The sequence below is a fragment of the Acomys minous genome (genome assembly GCF_964271855.1).
Source record: "Acomys minous genome assembly, chromosome: 2".
NCBI lineage: Eukaryota > Metazoa > Chordata > Mammalia > Rodentia > Muridae > Acomys > Acomys minous.
The window spans coordinates 18303312-18325862 of NC_140484.1; the positions used below are offsets into that span (position 1 = coordinate 18303312).

Consider the following 22551-nt stretch of genomic DNA (forward strand, 5'->3'; position numbering starts at 1 on the left):
GCAGCAGTATACTGTATGCTAAATATCTAATATAGTACTTTCCTTACTTTGCCTCATGTTGCCCTATTATATATGCCACATGCCAACCAAAGCGTCACGCTCAGCAGGCCTCCATAGTGGAAGTGACTTTGTGTCTGCCTCATACATACCTGAAATACTGCCCTAAACACCCCCACTGGGCCACTTGCGTTGTCCTCTGCATCAAACAGCACTAACTTCATTTGCATTTTCATAGTATTCACTACACAACACCTAGTATCACTGCCAGACTTCTCTTCCTCTAATCTTATCCTGACCCCTAAACCACCCATTAGGCCTCCAAATGTTTGAATGAACATTCATTGATTCTGGCACCAAAGAACAAATGGAAGCTCTAATACCTGACGATGAATTCAGCACATGAATTAGCACATGAAAATACAAGAAGGAACCAAGTAAGCGTCCCAATTGTCATAAGCTAAGGCCTAGTTCCTATTTAGACAGCAGGCAGGTGAACATGGCAGCTGACTTAGGCATTCTTGGAAAGCAGTTATGCAGATACCCTAACACTCTGGACACAGTGGGTTGCATCTACAGTTAAGAGGAATGCTGGGAGGTTTCTCCTCTTCCCCATATGTTTCTAAGACCAGAGGAGGAGATACCACTGATAAGGGAGGATGGAAGAATAAGTAGTTGACTAGAATAGAAAAACTAAGTCAAAATAGGAATGCTGAAGGTGTGCCAACCTTTTCAAACCAGTCCGGTCAGCTTAGCTCAAGTACTGCCAAGATACTCAGCGACAACAGCTATACAAAAAACCTAAAACTTATAAAGCTAGCAAAGCTTATAAAGCTGGTATTCATTCTAACTTTGCTTCTGAATATCTCTAGAACTCAAATTTTTTCCTTATGCTACTTTTAGTTATCTAGAGTCTTGTGTCATATGCATGCTGGTCTAACACTAGTTTTGTTGTTGTTGTTGTTTGTTTGCTTTTTCCCTCTCTCTCCAGAAAAGGTTTCTCTGTGTAGCCTTGGCTGCCCTGGACTCGCTTTGTAGACCAGGTTGGCCTCAAAATCACAGAGATGCAGCTGCTTCCGCCTCCCGGAGGGCTGGGATTACAGGTGTGTGCACCACTGCCTGGCTACAACACAGGTCATCTTGTTTTTACGTTAGAGGACCTTTTCCTTGCCCATCTATCCCTCTCAGCAGCAGGGCAGGAGACAAGTGCTTCTGACCTTTGACAGCACACTCAGACACAGTGCTCTCAGAAGAAAGCTAAGTCTTAATCTAGGCAAGCAGCATAACAGCATCAAGTTTTAGCTGTTTAGCCTTGACGCTTGATCTGGTATCCACATGCCTGGCATCACTTTGGTTTTTCCTCAGTCAGCTCAGCCTTTGGGCAGTCTATACAAAGAGCTGTATAAGATTACTCATTAGCACTCACGGTCCCTCTGTCTCAATTCTAGGCATCATGCAAATCTCCGTCTTCCCACAGTTTAGAGTCAGCACAACAAAACATAATGCTGAATTAGAATTTAGTTAGATTCTCCATTATCATTTCAGCAGTCAGGCCTACAGCTGGTCCTTCTTTCTTAAATTCAGCAGAGTAACTCACCAGTATTTTTTTAATATAAATTATAAAATTAATTAAAATTCAAGCTTATGCAAGATTGAGCTTTCCTAAAAGTATGCTTTGTCTTTCAATGTAAATGGATCTTTAATTTTGGAGAGGTTGTTGTCTGTTTATTTCTGACAGGGGCAAAGAAGTGGACTCTTTGCCAGCCCTCTCTTCCCTGCCAGTGTTCTTGAACATATAATAAACTGAATGGAATAAACATTATGATCAGGTCACCATCACCTCCAACCGCCCCAACCACAGCCCACATATACCCATAGAGTTTGCTGAACAAAAGTACACCCAACCCAGAAGTGGGAATGCCACGAATCTGATGCTTCAGAAAAGAATTTCAAATGAGAAAGTCTCTCTTGTGCTGACAATACAGACTCAGAACTGTTTTCTTTTCCTCAGTTTTGATGTTGGTCAGAATTCAAGTGTTAATGGCTTGGGCATTACTCAGAAGAACACATCACTCAACAGATCTAATAACATCAGAAGGGAGTGTTTTGACCTTAGGAATTACCTGGTTTAAAAGAAACAATGCAAAGGGGTCTGCTTACTGTTCCCTCTTTCTGTGTGAACCAGGGATCTCTAGTCACCATGCACTAACAGACCAAACAAGGCAGACAGTTCAATCAGGTTCCCCTTTGAATGGCCCACGTGATCATGGTAGAACACACAACAACTGGAAGATGTCTCTACAAATTCTCACTCAGGCAGCAAACAACCTACCAGTTCAGAAAGCTTTATAAAAATATAAACTATGAAATCTGTTAAGATGAGCTGGAACTAATAAAAAATACTGTGAAAATAGAAGCAGTAATAAAATGGTGTAGAAAATGTGTATTTTATTCACTAAGCAAATAAAAAACAGGAGGAAGAACTATAACCACTTTTTTAACTCTATGGCCTCACCAACATCAAACTGTTTCAACCTCGGGAGATCCAGTCTTTCCAGAGTTAGTGTGCCATTCATCAGACAATCAAACAGTATCAATATCTCTCTTGACTGGCTGCTTTAGTCATTGATTTAAGTTAATTACCCTTCAGATTGCTATGTGGCTGTATGATCATATAATTACATCTTTTCTCTCTAAAAAGAAATACATGCAATTTTAGAATATAGGCAGCATGTTTAGACCAATGCCTTTAATATAGTAGTAAAAGTAATATCTTGCTATTGCAATTTAGTGTCAAAACTCCAGGTGTTCAGTATTCGCTAGTTAATAGCAACTACTTAAAACCATGGCCTCTCGAAGCTGCACGACAGGGGTTCCTCCCTTTGTACTTCATACATACAACTCTAAGTTTTTTCTTTCTGACCGGCTCTTTACTTAAAAATAGAAAGTTTTGCAGAAGACTAGAGGGAGGCAGAGGATGGAGACGTGTGTAATTCTTTTACTTTGGTCCCCGATTCTCATGGCTATGCAAGGTTAGTGGTTTTCTGTAACAAAAAGACTAAAATGGAAGGCTACCTACTTATTTATTTCTATGCAAAACTTCCAAGACCAGATATGGCCACTGAAGGTGTCCAAGGCCAACATTCATCAATGTCATTAGTGCTGTATTGTTGGTACCTCACCTGCCCTTCTACCCATCAGTCTGTTAACCATGACAGGAGTCAGCAGGAACTATGAAAGTTTTGTTTGTTGTTATTTTTCCCGGGAAACAGTTAATTCCTAGAGAGATAACAGAAGTCATACCAACAGTCTCTCCTTTATTGGTTACCAGTTTAAATTACTGGGCATCCACATTCATTTGGGAATCAGAGATATGCAGATCTCCAAGGCCATCCTGGTCTACAGAGTGAGTTCCAGGAAAGCTGAGGCTACAGAGGAAAACCATGTCTTGAAAAACAAACAAATAATAAAGTGAAATAAAAATAGAAGATGAAATGTGATCTCTGGCAATGCATTAAGGGTTACAGTCCTAGGAGCTCACTCACTTGTGACTTAAGCAACTATGCTCTAGTTTCCTTTGACCAGTTTTAGAGACTCAAATGTCACTTATAAATCAATGGTCACAACACCCTACTTTACAGCGTATCTTCCTGACTATTAGAAGCATTAGATATGCTTCTATATCTAGGCTTGATCATCAAGTAACAGGCCAACTGGGAAAAGAGCCAAAGCCTTCTGTTGGAAATCTTTCAAGGTAAGTTCGCATTTAATAAAGTATGTTTGAGTAATATAAATAATAAACTAAAATTAGATTTATGGCAGCCTTCAAAAACCAGAAGAGTTAGGTCTACGGCATCCACAGCCCATCAGATCTGTTCTGTTTTCATCCATCCTATCCCCTGACATAGTCTTACCTTCCCTTAAGTACTGCCAAAGACATGCAGGCACTATCTTCAGCTTAAAGCATTGCAGACTCCATTTTCTTGGCATCCCCAGAATTTAGTCAGCCAGTATCCTCTCACTGTGTTACCATGCTTCACAAACACTTAGCTGCTACCTAAACTCTGTTGTACCCAGACGTGGAAGACCCAGTTGCACACATACTCTCCCAAAACACAAATGAAACTGAAATCCCCAAGAATCTGAGTCCTGACGACAACAATGTTTTCAAAGCTGGTAGAGGCCAAACTAAAAAAGACAGCACCTCAACTCTAAGTGGCCATTTCCATCCTCCAACAGTTACTGAGCATTTCCATGAGTGCACAGCTGCCTTTTGCAAGAAGTTACTTTTTCTCCCAGTCTCAAGTTGGCCTTTTGCCAACTGTAGCAGTTTCTTTTCTCAGACTATCTTTTCCCAATGATCCCAACCTTAGTAAGTTGTCTCCATTCAGGTAACTCCCTTTATCATTAGGATTTCCGAATCTGAGTTGAGCCTCAAACTCTTGCCTGACAGTGATTCCCCAATCACATTCTGACAGAAGCCATTCAAGGTATGTGGCTCTCTACACAAATCCTATAAAAATTTACATGTTTCAGACTCATGTGAAAAAGTTAACAGACAAGCTGCTGGGCTAAAGAGTATGTGGTTCTAAGAGGTTCCCAGATGATACGTATCCTGTTGGTTCATATCATACTCGAGGAACCACTTACCTACGCCTTTGTGAATCTGACGACGGAAGGCTATGAAGAAATGCACTCTACATAATCTGATGTACCTTCCAAAGGATCTTGGTGCTCACTTACAACTACTCTCTCTTCTGTATTTTCATTCTAAGAATGTTTAAAATGTTTTCTGACTTGGTATCAGGAAGCACTCGTTACAGTAATAATGAAACTCGGTGTAAACACCTAAGAATGAAGAAGGAGTGCTTGACGGTGGGAAGTCAGTTCTGTCCAATATGCTGTCCTCTCCAGTCTTGGGGTCTCTTTCACAGGTGTGTGCTATTTTTCTATACACCTGATTTAATTCTTAGAAATAAGAAACTCATCATTTAGCATTTAAAAAGCTCTTCAGTGGTTCAAACAAAACCTTTAAGGTGAATACATGGTCTGTTAAAAAGAACATAAATGATAAAAATAAGAGCTTCAACTGCCAATGACAGAACAGGACTGGAATCCTGATGTCTTTTCTAAAGGATAACTACCTGGGGATCTCATAAACAAACCAGTTCTCTCTTCCAATCATGTGAACTCACAATAAGAAATGAGAAAGTGGCACTCTATTTAAAAACAGTGGCTCTAATTTATAATAAAGAATTTAAATGGCAGAGAGAATAAATGTTAAAGTATGAAAGTGAATGTAGAGTTCAAGACCTTGTACAATGCCTTCAGGTCATACGTTCTGTATTTGTGAACTCTGCGTAGTTAGCACATCCTTACATAGAGTTCCTGATATGTATGCAATACTCATGCATTCAATTTAACTCAGTATCAACTCCTTAAAAAAATAGTTGTATTCTTTCATTCCCTTCTCTACTTCCTTCTACCAAGTTCAACATTCCAAAATTCACTAAAAAATAAAAATGAGCAATTATAAATTATTTCCTTCCCCAAAATGGTTCATGTGAAAATACATGTTTTCAACACATAAAGATATTTTTGAAGCTCCCTCTCTGTATTTTCTTAATGAGCCTCCAGAATCTATTAATATTTTTACCTATCTAGTCATTATAACACCTCTTAGGACTTAGCAATTACAGATATAGCAGAATTATGTATATTTTAGATTTTCCATATCTATCAGACCTTCTTTTCTCAATGTATAATTCTATCAGGCTATTGTTATTGCAAGAACTCTGAATTGAAAGTGAGAAAATGAATGTATATATACAATGTCTATCAGAAACACTTCCAAATCTAGACTTGCTAAATTTATTACCTGCCTAAGTATCACATCATTTCAACCGAGCATACCTCTTGTAGAAGACGAGGATCTACACAGTCACCGTCATCATTAAACAAAGATTCCCAGCTCTCCTCCACAGCAGTATCTCCTTGTAAATGAGAAGAGTCTGTTGTTTTTAGATCTACGGTTGTTTCCACAGATGACTCTCTATCAGAAAATGATACACCGCATACTATACTCTCTGAGTCATCTTCTTCTTTTGTTTTAAACTTTTCAGCAGTTCTTAGTTCAGGCAATTCTTCTGTTATCTCCTTAGTACTGTCCAGGTCACTGCCCAAGGCACTCTCCAGAAGTACTTCTGTCCCATTTGACACACTCAGCTCAGAGTCCAAACAAGTGGCACAATTACTATCAGCAATCTTCTTTATGGGTAAAGAGGAAGCACAATCCGACACACTCTCTATCAACTTTCCTGTCGACTCTGTAAAAGCAGATGCAATATTCTCAGCATAAGTATCTGAGCAAGCAGTCGGGCTGCTCATGTTTTTAGAGTCATTCTCACTGTGAGCTGCACCGAGAGGGGCTACAGCTGCACTTGTTTCTATATAATCTGAGACATTACTTCTCTCGTCAGATTCTGTACCTGCAACCACACAAGGGCTGTCTACACTTACATGATCGTAAACTGCACCTGCAGTGTCTGCCACACATGCCTTGCTGGTAGTGTCACTATCTGTGCCTATTTCCTGAACAAGGACAGCTGTATCAAAGGGTTCATACTTTACACATAACTCATCAGCAGAGCTGTCGCTGTCACATTGTCTAGTCACTGTTGGACCAATGATGCCATTTGTGTGCTCTGATTTGCTGACTACAGCCATTTTAGGAGAAATGTTACCCACAGTCTCAGGAATGGAATCTACACCTTCCTGACCCAAGACAGACTTTGTATTGTTGACTGCATCCTCACTCTCAGCTTCAAAGTCTATAAAAGCTGGATCAACATCATGCTGTGGCCCTCCAGGAACAGAAGCTGCAGAGATGCAACCAGGACTGTGCTTTGACACACCACAGGATGTTTCCAAGCTGCATGGTGCAATTTCAGAATCAGAACTTGGCGTTGCTGGTATAGCCATACCCTCTGGGTTCAACACAGTGGCGACAACTTGGGGAAACTGAGACATCAGCTCCATAACTTTGGCCTCAGTTTCAATTCTGCTCTCTACATTTCTCTTTACAAAAGTTTCCCCACTGAAATCACAGAGTTCCACGTTCTGAAATGGTCTGTTTGGAAGCTGAGCAGCACTGACTTCTGAGCAAGACGGAAACAGATGCAACTCCTGGTGTCCTGTCACTCCTGCAGTCTGAACCTGCAAACACTCCATTTCCTTTGGTTTAAAAAGTCTTTGTAAAGATCTACTAGACACAACCCCAGCCTGGGAGGCTCTGTGTTGATGCTCTTCGGATGAGGCTTCTTGGGACTCTTCAGTTCCTCTCTCAGAACAAACCTTGTCTTTATTCCTTTTTTGAAGGTACCCATCCTTCCTTAATTTTGATGAAGGTCTCTTTCCTTCCCTATAGTCACACTCCTTTCTATCACAACAAGCACTTAGTCTTTGAGACTCGGGTTTATTTCCAGAGATCTTCTGGGGAAGACACTCTTGTCTGTAGCTTTCTTCCTTGTCACCTGACTTGAGTGCTGTACCTCTCCGAGCTTTAGGTATATAAAGTGCCATGTCAGGTCTTTTGGTTCGAACTCTGCATCTCTCTGCTTCTTGCTGCATGGTACTGCTGCAATCTGAAAGAGAAAGAAAGATTTAATAATAAAAAACAAAATGTAAAGAGTGAGTAGAGGCCTACTAATCTATCCTACAACAATCACTAACGTAAAAAAGAAAGTAAACTCTGACATAAAATACTTAATGCACTCACACATGTCAATAAGTAGATTCACAAAACCTCATGAAAGAGATCGTGGATTTTAGCAAAAGACACCCTTTCGTCATGTTTTTAAAACCACTTATCCTTACCTTCCAGGTTTCCTCTTAGAAAAAAAAGATTTTATTTATTTAATATATGATTGCTCTATCTGCATGTACGCCTGTATGCCAGAAGAGGACATTAGAGGGTATAGATGATTGTGAGCCACCATGTGATCGCTAGGAACTGAACTCAAGACTTCTGGAAGAGCAGACAGTGCTCTTAAACGTGAGCCATCTCTCCAGTCCCAGGTTTCCTCTTTTTTTTTCTTAAACATTTAACTTTATGTGTGTAAGTGTTTTGTCTACACACATATATGTGCAACACATGTCTATGTACATGCCTGGTACACAAGGAGGCCAGAAGAGTGTGCTGGATGCCCTGGAACTGGAGTTACAGACAGCTGTGAGCCACCACATGAGTGCTGTGAATGGAACCCAGGTCTTCTGAAAGAGCAGTCAATGCTCTTAACCACTGAGCCATCTCTCCAGTCCTCAGATTTCTTCTTTTTAAATAAGTAATTTTGCCTTAGTTTGAATTTAAAAACAGATTGTAAGAACAGTGACAGCCATCAAGTCCTCATAAGGAATAACCATTAACACATTCTGAAGTGATTTTTACTATGATGAGTATGTTCAAGAACCTCAAAAGCCCACACTTGCCAACAGAAACACACACACACACACACACACACACACACACACACACACACACACACAGTGAGGGGGGGATGACTTCAGTGTCAACTACACAATCAAACAACTAATTTTTAAAAAGGGGGGGGTAGTGAAAACGAGAAAGGTATTGAATTACTCTGGTCCAATCATTATACAGTGTGTGTGTGTGTGTGTGTGTGTGTGTGTGTGTGTGTGTGTGTGTGTGTCTGAACCTTGTAAATACATACATTGCTTTGTGTCAACAAAACAAAAATACCATTAAAAAAAAGTTTAGCTTAACCATCCTTGATCTAAAATCTCAAATTTCAAAATATAAAACAGGTGGAGTAGTACGCTCAGCACTCAGTATTGGGCTTCGGAGCTTTCAGAATTGTTTTTGGATTAGCAATGTTCACCCAGTAAGTCAATATACTAACATTCTAGGAACACAAACCCCCACAAACCTCTGAAGCCTGAAACCCTCCTACTGCAAAGCATTTCAGATAAAGGAGAGCCAGCTGAAACCCTCTTTACTTAAGTGACATACACTAAATCTTCTCTGCTTCCAGCAGTAAGAAAACAGACCCAAGCATGAAGGTGGAGGGGCGAGAGCAGGAACCCATACACAGTGAGCCAGCTCACACTAGCCATCCCTGACAACCTCCACCACGGGCGTCAACAGAATTTAACAGAAACCAAGAAAGAGTAAGTAAATCTTTACCCATGGCTGCTAACTACAAGGACGTATGCTGACATACTGGATTGTTCTCTTAATTCTCAAGCTAGTGCTGTAAAGTATGAAGGTCTTAGGACAAGGAGAAGAAAGGGCGCATATAACAAAGCCATATATATCCTCTAGTGGTTCACAGCACGCACGTTAGAGGAGAGATGTGAGGAAGAAGGAGAAGCCTGTCACCTCTGCTCACTCTTAGAGTCCTAAAGTCACCTGATCCAGAACAGTCTTCGTTGAAGATTCTCTTTCATGGCAGGGTTTGGTTTTTTTGTTGTCATTATTGTTTTGTTTTTGTTTGTTAAGTTTTTTAACCCTAAAATATATCATGATCAAGTACCTCCAGTAATGTTTTTATTTCTGGGTTGCTATTGTTTTTTAAGGTGACATAGAGGCTCACTACATAGGCTAGACTGGCATGGAACTTGGTATAGAGCCCATGCTGACCCTGAATTCAAGATCCTCATATTTCAGCCTCCCCAGTGAAGCCTTCTGAACACAGCTGTCCTTTCCTCTTCTATTAAAAATGTCTTACTAGCACTTATTTAGGGGTGTGTGTTCGTGTGTGTGTGTGTGTGTGTGTGTGTGTGTGTGTGTAAGTGACATTTTTCTTCCACATATTTGTGTCTATATTTCTCCAGAATCAATTGACAGAAATTAAAGGAAGCAGCAGTTTTAACTCAATGTAAGAGAAAACAGTGAAGTAAAATAAAACCCTGTATTTCTATATTTTTCCAATGCTATTATGAGGTAATGAACAGTTTCCAGTAAAAACTAAACACATCACAATGATTGACATACACTAAGAGAAAACATCTCTACTTATAACAAAGATGGCCTAATTTTAAGTGTCTTTCTAAATCATATTACTATCTCTAATCTGTAACTAGACTATTAAAATCCCCAAATTGTGTATTTTAAAATTGTATGCTGTAGTGAATGATTTCTAAAACAATACGTTTTCCTTAATGATAATATACCATAATACTATTTTCTTCTTTATTTATTTATTTATTTATTTATTTATTTATTTTTTTTTTTTCTCAGGTTTCTTTGTGTAGCACTGGCTGTCCTGGAATCACTCTGTAGACCAGGCTGGACTTGAACTCACAGGATCGCATGCCTCTGCTTCCCAAGTGCTGGGATTAAAAGCATGTGCCACCAGTGCCCGGCTCATAATACTTTTTTAAAAAATCAGAATAGCAGCCGGGCGTGGTGGCACACACCTTTAATCCCAGCACTGGGGAGGCAGAGGCAGGCGGATCACTGTGAGTTCGAGGCCAGCCTGGTCTACAAAGCGAGTCCAGGACAGCCAAGGCTACACAGAGAAACTCTGTCTCAAAATACCAATAAATAAATAAATAAATAAATAAATAAATCAGAATAGCAATATAATACTTATATTGCCTACTTCCTACCTAAATGCTAAATTCAATTGGGCCATAACAAGCTGTGTGCTGTTAAATTACCCACAAGCTCACCAAGTGTATTTCACAGTGCTGGTTGTTTACATCAATGATGTCTACAGTAAGTGACTCCTTTGATCAGGTGGATAACCACCTTGAATAATGGAAGAATGTGTCTTCATTTTTTTTTAACTATTCACAATATAGTAGCTAAAGACATGACACGTTTATATTAGTAGTATTTTCATCATTGTATGTCTGGAGAATCAATAGGTAATCAAGACTTGATTTATGGCATGTGCCAATCTGTACAGTAAATATTTTTGCTGTGGAAAATTTCAAGCTACCAATGGGCTATCACTGTACACAGACCGGGGAAAATTTGTAAAGACCTATACCACAGAGATGGTATACACTGTAACTTCCACAGCACAGGCCATGATGAAAGTCACTACGCAGTAGTTAGTTACCTTTTCACAATTCAACATATTTAATAGCAATCCTATGCACCATACTTCACTGCGATGACTGTTTTTAGCAATCAGTATACAGAATTCCCAAAATTTCAATGAGCAGCTCTTGGGGACACAGAATTCGTTGTGATATCATTTCAGAATAAGTTATAGGAGTATCCTCATCTTGAGGACTTTCAAGATACTCTCAATTTAATTTAAAGCTTTCTCAAATTTTAGTGAACTTCTTTTGGAACGGTAGGCATGACAGTCTTTAACACTGGACGAATGGGGACCTCCCAGATACCATTTAAGGAAAAATGTTGTCTTGAAAATTTTCTGCCCAGGAGCCTAGGGAGATGACCGAGGCAGTGAAGCACTACTCACCGCATGAACATGAGGATCTGAGTTCAAACTCAAGTACCTCTGAGGAAGAAAAAAAGCTACGCCTTGTGGGCTGGTGCCTGCAACCTCAGGGCCAGGAAGCAGAGAGAAGGATCCCAGCCAGTCTAGCAAAACAACAAGCGCAAGATAAACTATCCAGTGGAGAGGCACTGACGCCTGAGGTCACCTCTGGTCACCACATACCAGCCCACGCTAGTACGCATACACGCACCACTTCCCACTCGGGTATTTACTCACAGCATTTGAGTTCTTCCACCCCGCTTTTCCCCATGCAGTATAACTTCTTTTAAAAAAATGTTTGTTTGTTTGTTGAAAGGGCTCTTACTAACCTAACTGAGGAGAAGAATTAGTTGTTCTGTATTTTGCAGCTTATTTATTCCAGGGAGACTATCAACATGCAATTCTGTTCAAAATTACATTTTCTAAAGGGTATAGGAAGCCACACTCCTTTATCATAGAAAGGAGCCAATTACTAAAATACATCTATGAGACGACTCAGGCTAAATTATTTTCTCTGTAACTTCTGTGCATTAGGACTATATTTACTTTAACACCTCTCCTACTGCTTCTACTGTTTTAAAGTTCTCTTGAGGAAAAGAAAATGTTAGTAGCTTTAAGTACCTCTCTGATCTATCTTCCTAAGAGCATAAATAACACAAGGCAAGCTTCACCACTTCAGCACAGGTCCACACTGCTTGCCCTGTATTTGTTATCTACCCATACACAGCTCTTCAAATCACAACAGGGCATTAGCCCTTTAAACACTCAGTAGACAATTCAACCATAAAGCGACTAGACCAAGGAAGGGCTCTAAAGAAGCTGAGAGTAAACAACGTTTGGAAGAAATGACCTTTGGGTATGCTAACTATGCTTGTAGGACAAATTCTTTAAAGTTCTATTACTTTGTTGGTTCATACAAATGCTTCATAACTAAACCATGCATGTTAACTCAACTTTTTCCTTTTCTTTTTGGGGTGTCTGTGGGGGGGGGGTTCGATGTTTATCTTGAACTCACTATACACATTAGACTGGTCTCAAACTCAAAATCCTGCTCCACCCTCTGAGTGCTGAAATTTTTTTTTACCTAATTCACCTACTGTTAACATTTTATCACATGCGCCTTATCATTTACAATCACACATGGCCCCTCCTCTTTCCTGCTTCTCTCCCTCCCCCAGGCTGATTTCCTCCCTGAACCTTTTGATAGCATTTAGCTAAATCTGATGGTTTTAATCTGATCCAGTTTTTATGATAGCTGCAAAATAATGATTTTCCCACCAAATACAAGTCTCTCCACATTTACCACTCAGGCCATAGCATTTTCCTGAAAAGCAAACAAACCATGTATCCTAGCTAAGAACACGTACTAAGATTTCCTAAGTTAAAATATCAATATTAAAATCACGGCTGCTCTAGTTGGTCATTATAGGAAATTTCTATATGAAAAACATTTTCTAACTTTTGCAAGGTCAAATAAGATTATTATCTAATGCTCCATTTATATAAGAAAAAAGAGCATGTCTCCCAAAATTATATAGTCCCTTCACTAGACACAACTTGTGTCCTTTTTGTGTCCCTTTCTGGAAAATCCAGAACTGAGATGCAACAATCAATACATAACAGGTGTCTTTCTGTTTTTCTTTTTAAAAGCCTTGTCAATCTCCTTTGAAAAGGAACCAAGGCACAATCAATCCACATGTTAATAAACAAAAATATGAGGATAAGAGAAAAAACATTCTTAATTGAAAATATTTTGGCAAAAGATTTATTTCAAGTCTATTTTCTGAAACTTAAGTTTCACTGAATGTTTAAAATTATGAAATGTTTTAGAATAAAGAAATGTCTCAACTAAGATATACATAGTGAGCTCTGAGTCTGGCATCCTCTTAAGCAATCTGCAAGCAAAAAAGAAAAAAGAAAAAAAGCTCAATGCGGTACATTTGCATAAAGGGTACACAACAAACACAAACGACAACTCTCATATAGTAAAACGCCAATGCAACTGCCTTGAACACAAGACTCAGCAGGTAGACAGAACATCAACAAAAGACTAAGCACAATCCTTGGCAGTCCCACACCATATGGGATTTGTTTTATAACAAGTGGTTCTTCAAAACAGTGGGAAATACTCCCTGGTTATACACTTGGCTTGCCTTTTCTGTATACTCAAGTGAGACTGGTCTATGGGCTACGAAAATTACCATATAACACAGAAGGTTAAAATTGTGTGTTTACAGACCTCATCTGTAGCTGTCAGAAAACAATTTTGAGTAGACATATTTAAAATAATTCTCTTGTAATGGCAAAGTGCTATTTGAGTCTCTCTTCTTGACTGTTTGGCAAATAGATTTTACTGGTATTGGAATGGAGTCTGGGGCCATACACATGACAGGTAAGGTTCTATCACTGATTATACAATGATCAAAATAAAAAATGAATCCATTTAAGAAATTTGGGGCACAAATTACCTGTGTTGCATCCTCCAATTTCACTGTAACCTTTGTGTGCGGTGCGCGCGCGCGCACACACACACACACACACACACACACACACACACACACACACACGGTGTTAGTGGAACTGCACAGGCAATCCCACTAGCCTACCCTCCTGCCAGGTGCGGCTGATCACAGAACCCGCTAGCCCAGTTCTCTGCCCTCTCTCTGCCCTCATGGCTCTCTAGCTGCCTCCACCCTTCCCCACTCTCTCCTCCTCTAATAAACCTTTTACAGCAGATTTGTTGCATGGTGTAGTTTCTCGGGGGTGCACCTTGGCTTGGGCGCACCAAGGGTACCCCCCCACTGCATTATATTTCATAACACTCTGCACTGAACACACCATTATGTCACACAATACTACTGCAGGTTATGAACTACAATATTTTAACTGAACTGTAATGTTTTCTGCTCTCACAGAAAGAATGGCTTAAAGACAGAAAACGAAGATTTAACTTTCCTATTCTCACTCCTCAATACACATCAAGTAACTGTATCTTTCTACTGTTAGAATGGTTTATTATAAAAATTATGAGATAACTTGATGTCATTTAAAAAAAGAAAACACTAAATAAATTTTGACTTGAGAACCAGAACAGAGTTTCCAAAAATTTTTGAAAACAACCTAAAATGCACTTGTTATTTGGTATTGTGTTTATGGGAAAGGACAGTCTCCGCACTGATGATGGTGGTTTGAATACCTGGTCATCAGGGGGTGGTACCTTCTGAAAGGATTGAAGGTGTGGCCTTGCTGGAGGAAGTGTTGTCACCTTTAGGAGGCACAGCCTTCTCTAGAAGTACACCACTGGGGCGGACTTCCACAGTACAGCCTCTCCCTGCTTCCTGTGCCAGCCACCTCCCCATGCCTCCCCCACCATTATGAACTCTTTCTCCCACGTGTGCCTTTTGGTCATGGCTTCTGGTCACAGCAACAAAGAGTAACTAGTATACGTACATGGCCAGAGCTACATACAAATTTCTCAGGCAAGAGAGTTTACAAAGTGGAAAAAGTTTAAAGAGTTCTATACTAGTCTGTTCTATCTGAGAAATGCTAGACCAACAGAAAACAACACAAAGGGTGCTACCAGCCTATTACATGTTTGACTAGACCCAGAAAGCATCACATCTTTTATTTTCCCTTTGTTTGGTACTAGAGGTAGAGTCCAGGGCCCTGTGTGTGCTAACATGTGCTCTATCAGTGAGATACATTTACACACCCAATTCTTTAATTCTGAGAACCAGCACAACTCTAATTATAACTGAAAATTTACTAAATATGTAGTATATGAAGACTGTTCTTGACAAAAAAAATTTTTAATTAATAATAATGAGGGGCTGGGAATGTAGCTCAGTTGGTAGGCGGTTTGTCTAGCATAAATGAGGTCCTGGGTTCAATTCCCAACATTTACATAAAACAAGTAGCTCATCCTATAATCCCAGCACTTGAGAGGTACAGCAGGGGATCAGCAGAAGGTTATCCTTGGTCACACAGTCAGTGTCCAGCCAGCATAAGACACATGAGACACTGTCTTAAATAAAAAGTACACACACACACACACACACACACACACACACACACACACACACACACACACTTTAATGTCCACTTTTAATAGACCATTTAAAAAATATTTTCCAGGTACTCCTCTTTCAGTTAGCAATAATTTTTCATAAATGTGTATTTCTAAGGAGAATTATCTACACTGTTACATATAAAAGAGCAAGAAATAAAAGAGGAAAAACGATGTCAAAAGACTACCATTTTATACTACATGCTTCACATTATTTAAATTTGTTACAACAAGGATGCAGTATTCTGTGATTAAAAACAAAATCACTGAAATTCAAAGACTATTTTAGTAAAGCAGGATAGTACAATAAGCTGGCATAAGAGAAACCACAGGCAGTGAATGTCCATAAATAGATCTTTACTAGACAGAACTACGGTGGGTAAGGAAATGATGAATGGAGAAAAGAGGGAATGCTTTAACATGCTTGACAGTACAATAAAACAAGCAGCACATAAATTACTTGATGTTGGGAAGATAGTGTTGCAGAATGCTGAGCAACCTTTGTTGACTTAAGAATATTCTAGGACTGCACGGACCAACACAAATACACACAGCACTGGAACATATGAAGTGTGGTCAGTCTGAAGTGAGATGCTGGTTACACTCTGGGATTTCAAAGACTTGGGGCATGCATGTGTGCATGAACACACAAAAACTTAAAACGTCTCAATATCATTTTTATGTTGATTATATACAGATACCGTTTTAGATATACTAGTTTATATAAAACATTAATCTCATTCTTATTTTTTATCTTCAAAAGTGGCTGATGAATTTACAATCATCTTACATGGTTCACATTCCTACCCCATGTAATACTTCTAACAGGACAGCACTGTTCTAAGATGTTTCCATATTGCTAAAGTCATAAGCCAAGGTAGCCTGTTCTTCCTCTTTGTATTGTCTACTTCAGCAACACAGAAACACACCAAAGTAATGTGTAAGCTCGAAATGATTTCTAAAGTATTAGAAATGCAAAAATCTACTGTGTTTCACAAATCCCAAACAAGACAAGTTATACAACACACCCTTGAAATAAAATAGATGCTCACCACACTCAGGAGCACTGCTCACCACCTTAACATTTCTCTCTTAAAAACAGAGGCTTCTTAAAACTTGTGTTTGAAACCGTGCAAGGCCCTAGCTTTAGAACTGTTCCTTTGCCCTGGCTTTACAGCACTTTCAAGAGTATTCTTTATTGTTTTTAGTTAATGTAGAAACTGGCAAAACCAGAGCTGCCAAGGCCCTTCAGTTCAGCAATTTGTATTTCATTTGCAAAGAACTGGCAAAGTATCTTAAAAATAAAGTCAGTATACTTACAAAACGAGATGTCAAATACAAAATACAGCAACTAATTAAAAGATTTCTGGGCTCTAAGATTATCGTGCACTTAAAAGTTTTCACTATTCTCCCCCAAGTCATGACTGTTCTTCCTTCCTCAGTTTCACAGTCCAGTCGTATTACTCAGCTGTTCTGGACACAACTCTCGTCATCGCTGCCCTTGGCATTTCCACAGGTTTGCTCAAAAGACCCTTCAATGACTCTTCCCTACAGAGAAACTTAAAATATCTTGCATCGCACATAAAGACTTATGTAATTTAGCACCTCAGCTACCTACCCCCCAAAACTTCCTAGCTGCTACTCTAGCCACCCCTCACTTTACGTTTCATCTGCTCTCATTTTGGTAGTTCTTAGATGTATCAGAACAGTGGTTCTCAACGTGTGTGTGTGTGTGTCACAATCAGACAACCTGCATATCATATATCAGATATTTACATTATGATTCGTTACAGTAGCAAAATTATAGTTATGAAGTCTGAGTGAGGGTCACTACAACATGAGGAACTAACTGTGCTAGAGGGTCATGCTATTAGGAAGGTTGCCAACCACCGTACTCTAACAGCCTACCTTTATTAAAAGTAAAAGAGAAATGTTATAAAGAATACAATATTTTATACTGTTCAATTATCTACCAAATGACAACTGAAAATCTCAGTATTTCTACCTAACCAAGTTTACATATTCAAAATCTTGTAAAACCTATTCTTGGCTTAACAAAATTTCAAGAATAATTAAAACCTATGAAAACTCAGTCTGACATTTGAGTCTAATTAGTGTAAAAACCACATTTATAAATTCACTATTCTTTAGTGATTAGTCAGTTTGTATTTTTGGAGTACTGGATGGACATTAGTAGTCAACATCAAGCTTTTATACAGTGCTCAGAATCTGATCATCAAATCAGATTTCAAGTACTTTATACTTGGTCACTAAAGGCTATTATCGGAAGAATGAGGCCTTATGTAGAGAGAATGAGGTTTTACACACACACACACACACACACACACACACACACACAAAACAAAAACAAAACACACAAAAAAACCCAACAACAACAACAACAGATGGCTCCACTCCAAGTTCTATAAAGGAGAATAAATTAGTTTTAAGAAAAAAATTGAAACAAAATAAAGTCTATACATGATAAACCTACAACCAACCAAATGGCGAAAATTGAGAGTGGAGGTTTCTTATACAACTAACAAAAGAACTACCATATGACCTGGGGGTTCCACTATATACCCAAAGGAAGCTAAGTCACTAGACCAGAGACCTGCACATCTACATTTACTGTTGCACTAGTCACAGTAGCTAGGAAACAGAAGCAGCCTCGCTGCCTAGTAAATGATGAATAAAAAAAATGTGGTGTCGATACAATAAGGAATTGTATTAAGCAGTAAAAAATAAATAAAATTATAACATTTTCAGAAAAACAGATGATACCGGAAATCATTGAGTTAAGTGACTAAACCAGACGCAGGATGACAAAATACTACATGGTTTTTCTCATATGCAGAATGTGTATATGTGTATGGGGGAGGTCATGAAACTAGAAAGGCTATCATAAAAGAAGAGATGATGCTGGAGAGACGGCTCAGAGGTTAAGAGCACCGTGTGCTCTTCCAAAGGCCTCGAGTTCAATTCCCAGCAACCACATGGTGGCTTATAATCACCTATAATGAGATCTGGTGCCTTCTTGTGGTGGGCAGGCACACAAATGGGCAGACTATTGTATAAATGATAAATCTAAAAAGAAGAAGGAGGAGGAGGAGGGAGAAGGAGGAGGAGGAAGAAGAAGATGAGGAGGAAGAAGAGGAGATATTAGAGGAGTAGAGGAAGAGTGAGCAATGAACTACATGAATGCTAAGATAGGACTGTTTCAGAGATAGAAGGAACCAGCCCATAGAGGATAGGGGGATGAATTAGAAAAACATGTAACAACACATGGATAAAAATGCCATAGTGGATCCCATTACTTTGTATGCTAACTTACAAAATTAATTAAAAAGAAAATTCACAAGAACTCAAAAAGGAGAAAAATATAATAAAAGATAAAGTTAACAAAAAATGAGATCTATACTATTTTGGCAAAATATTAGTGTTATCTTCCAAGGCTCTATCTAGACCCTTTGTATATTTTATTTTTTAACTATCGTATGGGTGGGTGGTATGCAGATGTCAGGGTGCAAGTATAGAGTCAGAGAACAACTTGTAGTAGTTGGTTCTCACCTTCAAATATGTGGGTCCCAGGGAATGACCAGGTCAACAGACTCAGTGGCAAGTGTCCGTATCAGCCAAGCCATTTACCAATCCCAATCTTTTACATATGTATAAAACAAACTACATACAGCAGGGAGAAGCATGTGACAATCATGAGAATAATGAGTTCTATACATGTTACATTCACAGTGAAGTGGCCATCTGCGTCTGTCCCGTCTGAAGTAAGTGTTTTTCCTGTCTTGTTGGGTCTAGATTTCCAAATGAGATTCAATATCTATCCTATCTCAACTCCAATAGCTTAACTTCTTTATCTTGATCTAAAATGATCTTGTCCCCACCAACTAAACTTGATTATAAAACTATACTATCTTGTCTTCAATAGATGCACATAACATTTGCCTGTGGAGTATGGTAACTTACATACATTGTTAATTTTGCAGGATATTGCTAATGTATACATGATCTGAACATTGGAGTTTTTGAATATTACTGAATACTGAATATATTGGAGGATACTGCTGACGTACATTGTTGAATATTGTAGAATACTGCTGATTTACACTTTGTTGAATGACAGATCACTAGCATCACTTCAATTTTACACTCAATGAACAATTAGTCCTTGTTTACCCCATCTCTGTAGCCATTGGCAACTATTCTACATTTGCTTCTATGTATCTGATTTACATACCTCATGTAAGTAACATCGTGTAGTTGTGTCATTAGCAGGAGCTCCCTCCTCTTTAAGACTGAATTATATTCCACTATGTACACACATTTTCTTTGCTCATTCAGCTACAATGAACACTCAGGTTGCATTCACACCTTCATTACTGTGAATTTTGCTGCAATAGACATAAGAAAGCATATACTTCTTCAAGATACTGTTTTCAATCTTTTCTAATGGATATCTAAAAATGGAGTCATTAGCATATATGGTAATTCTATTTTTTGGCATTCTGGAGGACTTTCATGTTATAATCCATTGCAATTGCACCATTTTACAAATCTCAACAACAATGTGCAAAGGTTCCAATCTCCTTACATCTGTTTAGATGTGGTTATGTTTACAGTAGCTACTATCCTAATAGGTGTAAAATAACTTATCACTGTAGCTTTGACTTGCATTTCCTGTTGAAACATTTTTTTGCACACATTTTATGGCCTCTTAAACATCTCTGGCAAACTATGCATTCAGATCTGTTGCTCCTATCTTAATCAGGTTATTTGTGATTGAGTTGCTGGGATTCCTTGCCTAGATAGTAACACTTATGGCATACAGTATGCAAAATATATTCTCCCATCCTGCAGCTGTTGTCACTCAATTGTTCCCATACTATGCAGAAGTTTCAAATTTATAAAATACCCTGCTATTTATTTATTTATTTTGGTCTTTGAAGACAGGGTTTCTCTGTATAGCCTTGGCTAGCCTAGTACTTGCTCTGTAGACCAGGTTGGCTTCAAATTCACAGATCCGCCTGCCTCTGCCTTCAGTGTGCTGGGATTAAAGGCACCATGTACCACCACTGCCTGACTTGTTTTGCTTTTTAAATTTAAAAATCCTTAGCCATAATAGGGCATGTGGCACATGCCTTTAATGCCAGCACTCAGGGAGGCAGAGGCAAGTAAACTGCTGTGAGTTCAAGGCCAGCCTGGTCTACAAAGCATGTCCAGGACAGCCAAGGCTACACAAAGAAACCCTGTCTCAAAAAACAAGCAAACAAACAAAAATTATCAAACTGTTTCACCCAATCAGAAATCTTACTCAGCAAAATAAAAAAGATGTCAGAAATCCACTCAATGCTTCCATTGAAAGTTCCCCGTCCTAGTGTCAGGCACAAACACCATATATGCAAATAAGAAAAACGAAGCACAAGAGCTTCACTTTCTAGTAGACTTGACCCAAACACAAGAAAGGGACTTCTGCTATACGCTTCTGTAATGTCTATACCTGAGAGCTGAAAAGCGAGGCATGTTTATGTCTATGAACTCCACTAATGAAGCACAAATGACTTTGCTACAGTTGTCTGAAGGTGTCCTCCATAGTACACTTGCACTGTCACACTTGAAACACAAAATAATTCTATATCCATTTGAAGGTTACTTCTTCACTTCTATTCAAACCAGACTATATAAAATATGTATTACAAATTGAATTAACATAGTAAGGCAATCTGTAAAGTTTAAGTGTATGTGAAGAAATTACTTCACTGTGTCTCTTTAACATGCTGGACTTTAACTGAACTAAGGAGAAATAAGTCAAGTAGATGTTCATTTAAAGTCCTTCCTCAAAGGTATGAAAGAATAGGTTCACAAGCAATAAGCAGAATCATTTAAAGACATTTCACAGCTGTATTCACACTGCCCTACTGGGCTGTGTGTAAGCCAACACCTATCCACTGTGAATAACCCACATATACGATACCTACATTTTCATCTCCAGATACATGATTTTTTTATCACTTTCTTTGCCACCTATCATTTCTTGCTATGACTAAGCATTTTCACTCTTTCAATTTATTGGGCAATGAAAATCCAACCACCTCCAAATTATATACAAAAAAATTTTTAAAAAAACAAAAAACTTCTAACTAATGTCTCCCATTACAGCGGGATGTGTGATCTTCACATGAACGTCTTCTGGCCACTTGTCCAATCTTACTGCTCATCTCATGACCCTGTTGTTCTCACTATAGCAGAGTCTCATTTAATCTTCTTTAAAACGCCACCATTATTATTAAGTTTTTATTACTCTATTATTACTAGTCCAGTTCTAAAATCATAAAAGTGAGGCATCAAGAAATGTTTATTATATTATACACCTAAGGCCAAAGAACAGCAAAGAGTTCATTTGTTTGTTCTCAGAGATGCCTTGTTTAGTTTTACAACAGTTTTTAGTACTATTCACTTTTTTTCCTTTTTTCTTTCTTTCTTTTTTGACATAAATTCATGCCATGTATCCCAAATTGGCCTGGAACCTACTATATAGCCCAATCTGCCCTCAAACTTGCAATCCTCCTGCCTCCACTTCCCAAATGCTGAGTTACAGGTAGGTATGTGCCACTATGCCAGGCCTCCACTTTAAAGTCTTTTTTATGAGTCCTTATTGTTTGGTTGTTTCTGATACAGGATCTCTTCTGAAGACAGCCCACGCTAGCCCCACTCTTCCCTTGTGCTCCTGACTATGGAGACTGCAGGTGGGTGCCATCACACCAGCTCCACTTTAATATACGTACTGCTCTGGAAAAGAGAACTAGGAATAACAGTTTCAATTAGCTGATGGCTAGAACACCAGAGGCCCTAACTCTCTCCCTTTCATGTCTCTAGACAACCTAACTGAGCTATGAACTGGAAAGCAAGAAGAACACCAATGAGTCAATAAAGCTGATCAAGTTTTAAGGTTCTACCCTTATGTGGGTTTGCCGAACATAAATCCTATAACTAACATAGCCA

At 38.8% G+C, this 22551-nt stretch overlaps 1 protein-coding gene across 5 annotated transcripts in view; it reads right to left on the reverse strand.

Moving 5' to 3' along the window:
• R3HCC1L (R3H domain and coiled-coil containing 1 like) overlaps positions 1–22551 on the reverse strand; it is a 74348-nt gene that overhangs the window by 20602 nt on the left and 31195 nt on the right. For 4 of the 5 annotated variants that reach the window (XM_084772547.1, XM_084772551.1, XM_084772549.1 and 1 more), the window contains one exon: positions 5911–7640. In XM_084772547.1, the coding sequence (XP_084628673.1) occupies positions 5911–7626 (1716 nt within the window). In that variant the 5' untranslated portion in view covers positions 7627–7640. Of the gene's footprint in view, positions 1–5910; positions 7641–19789; positions 20474–22551 lie in introns of those variants that run through there. The other variant, XM_084772548.1, reaches the window with a different exon arrangement.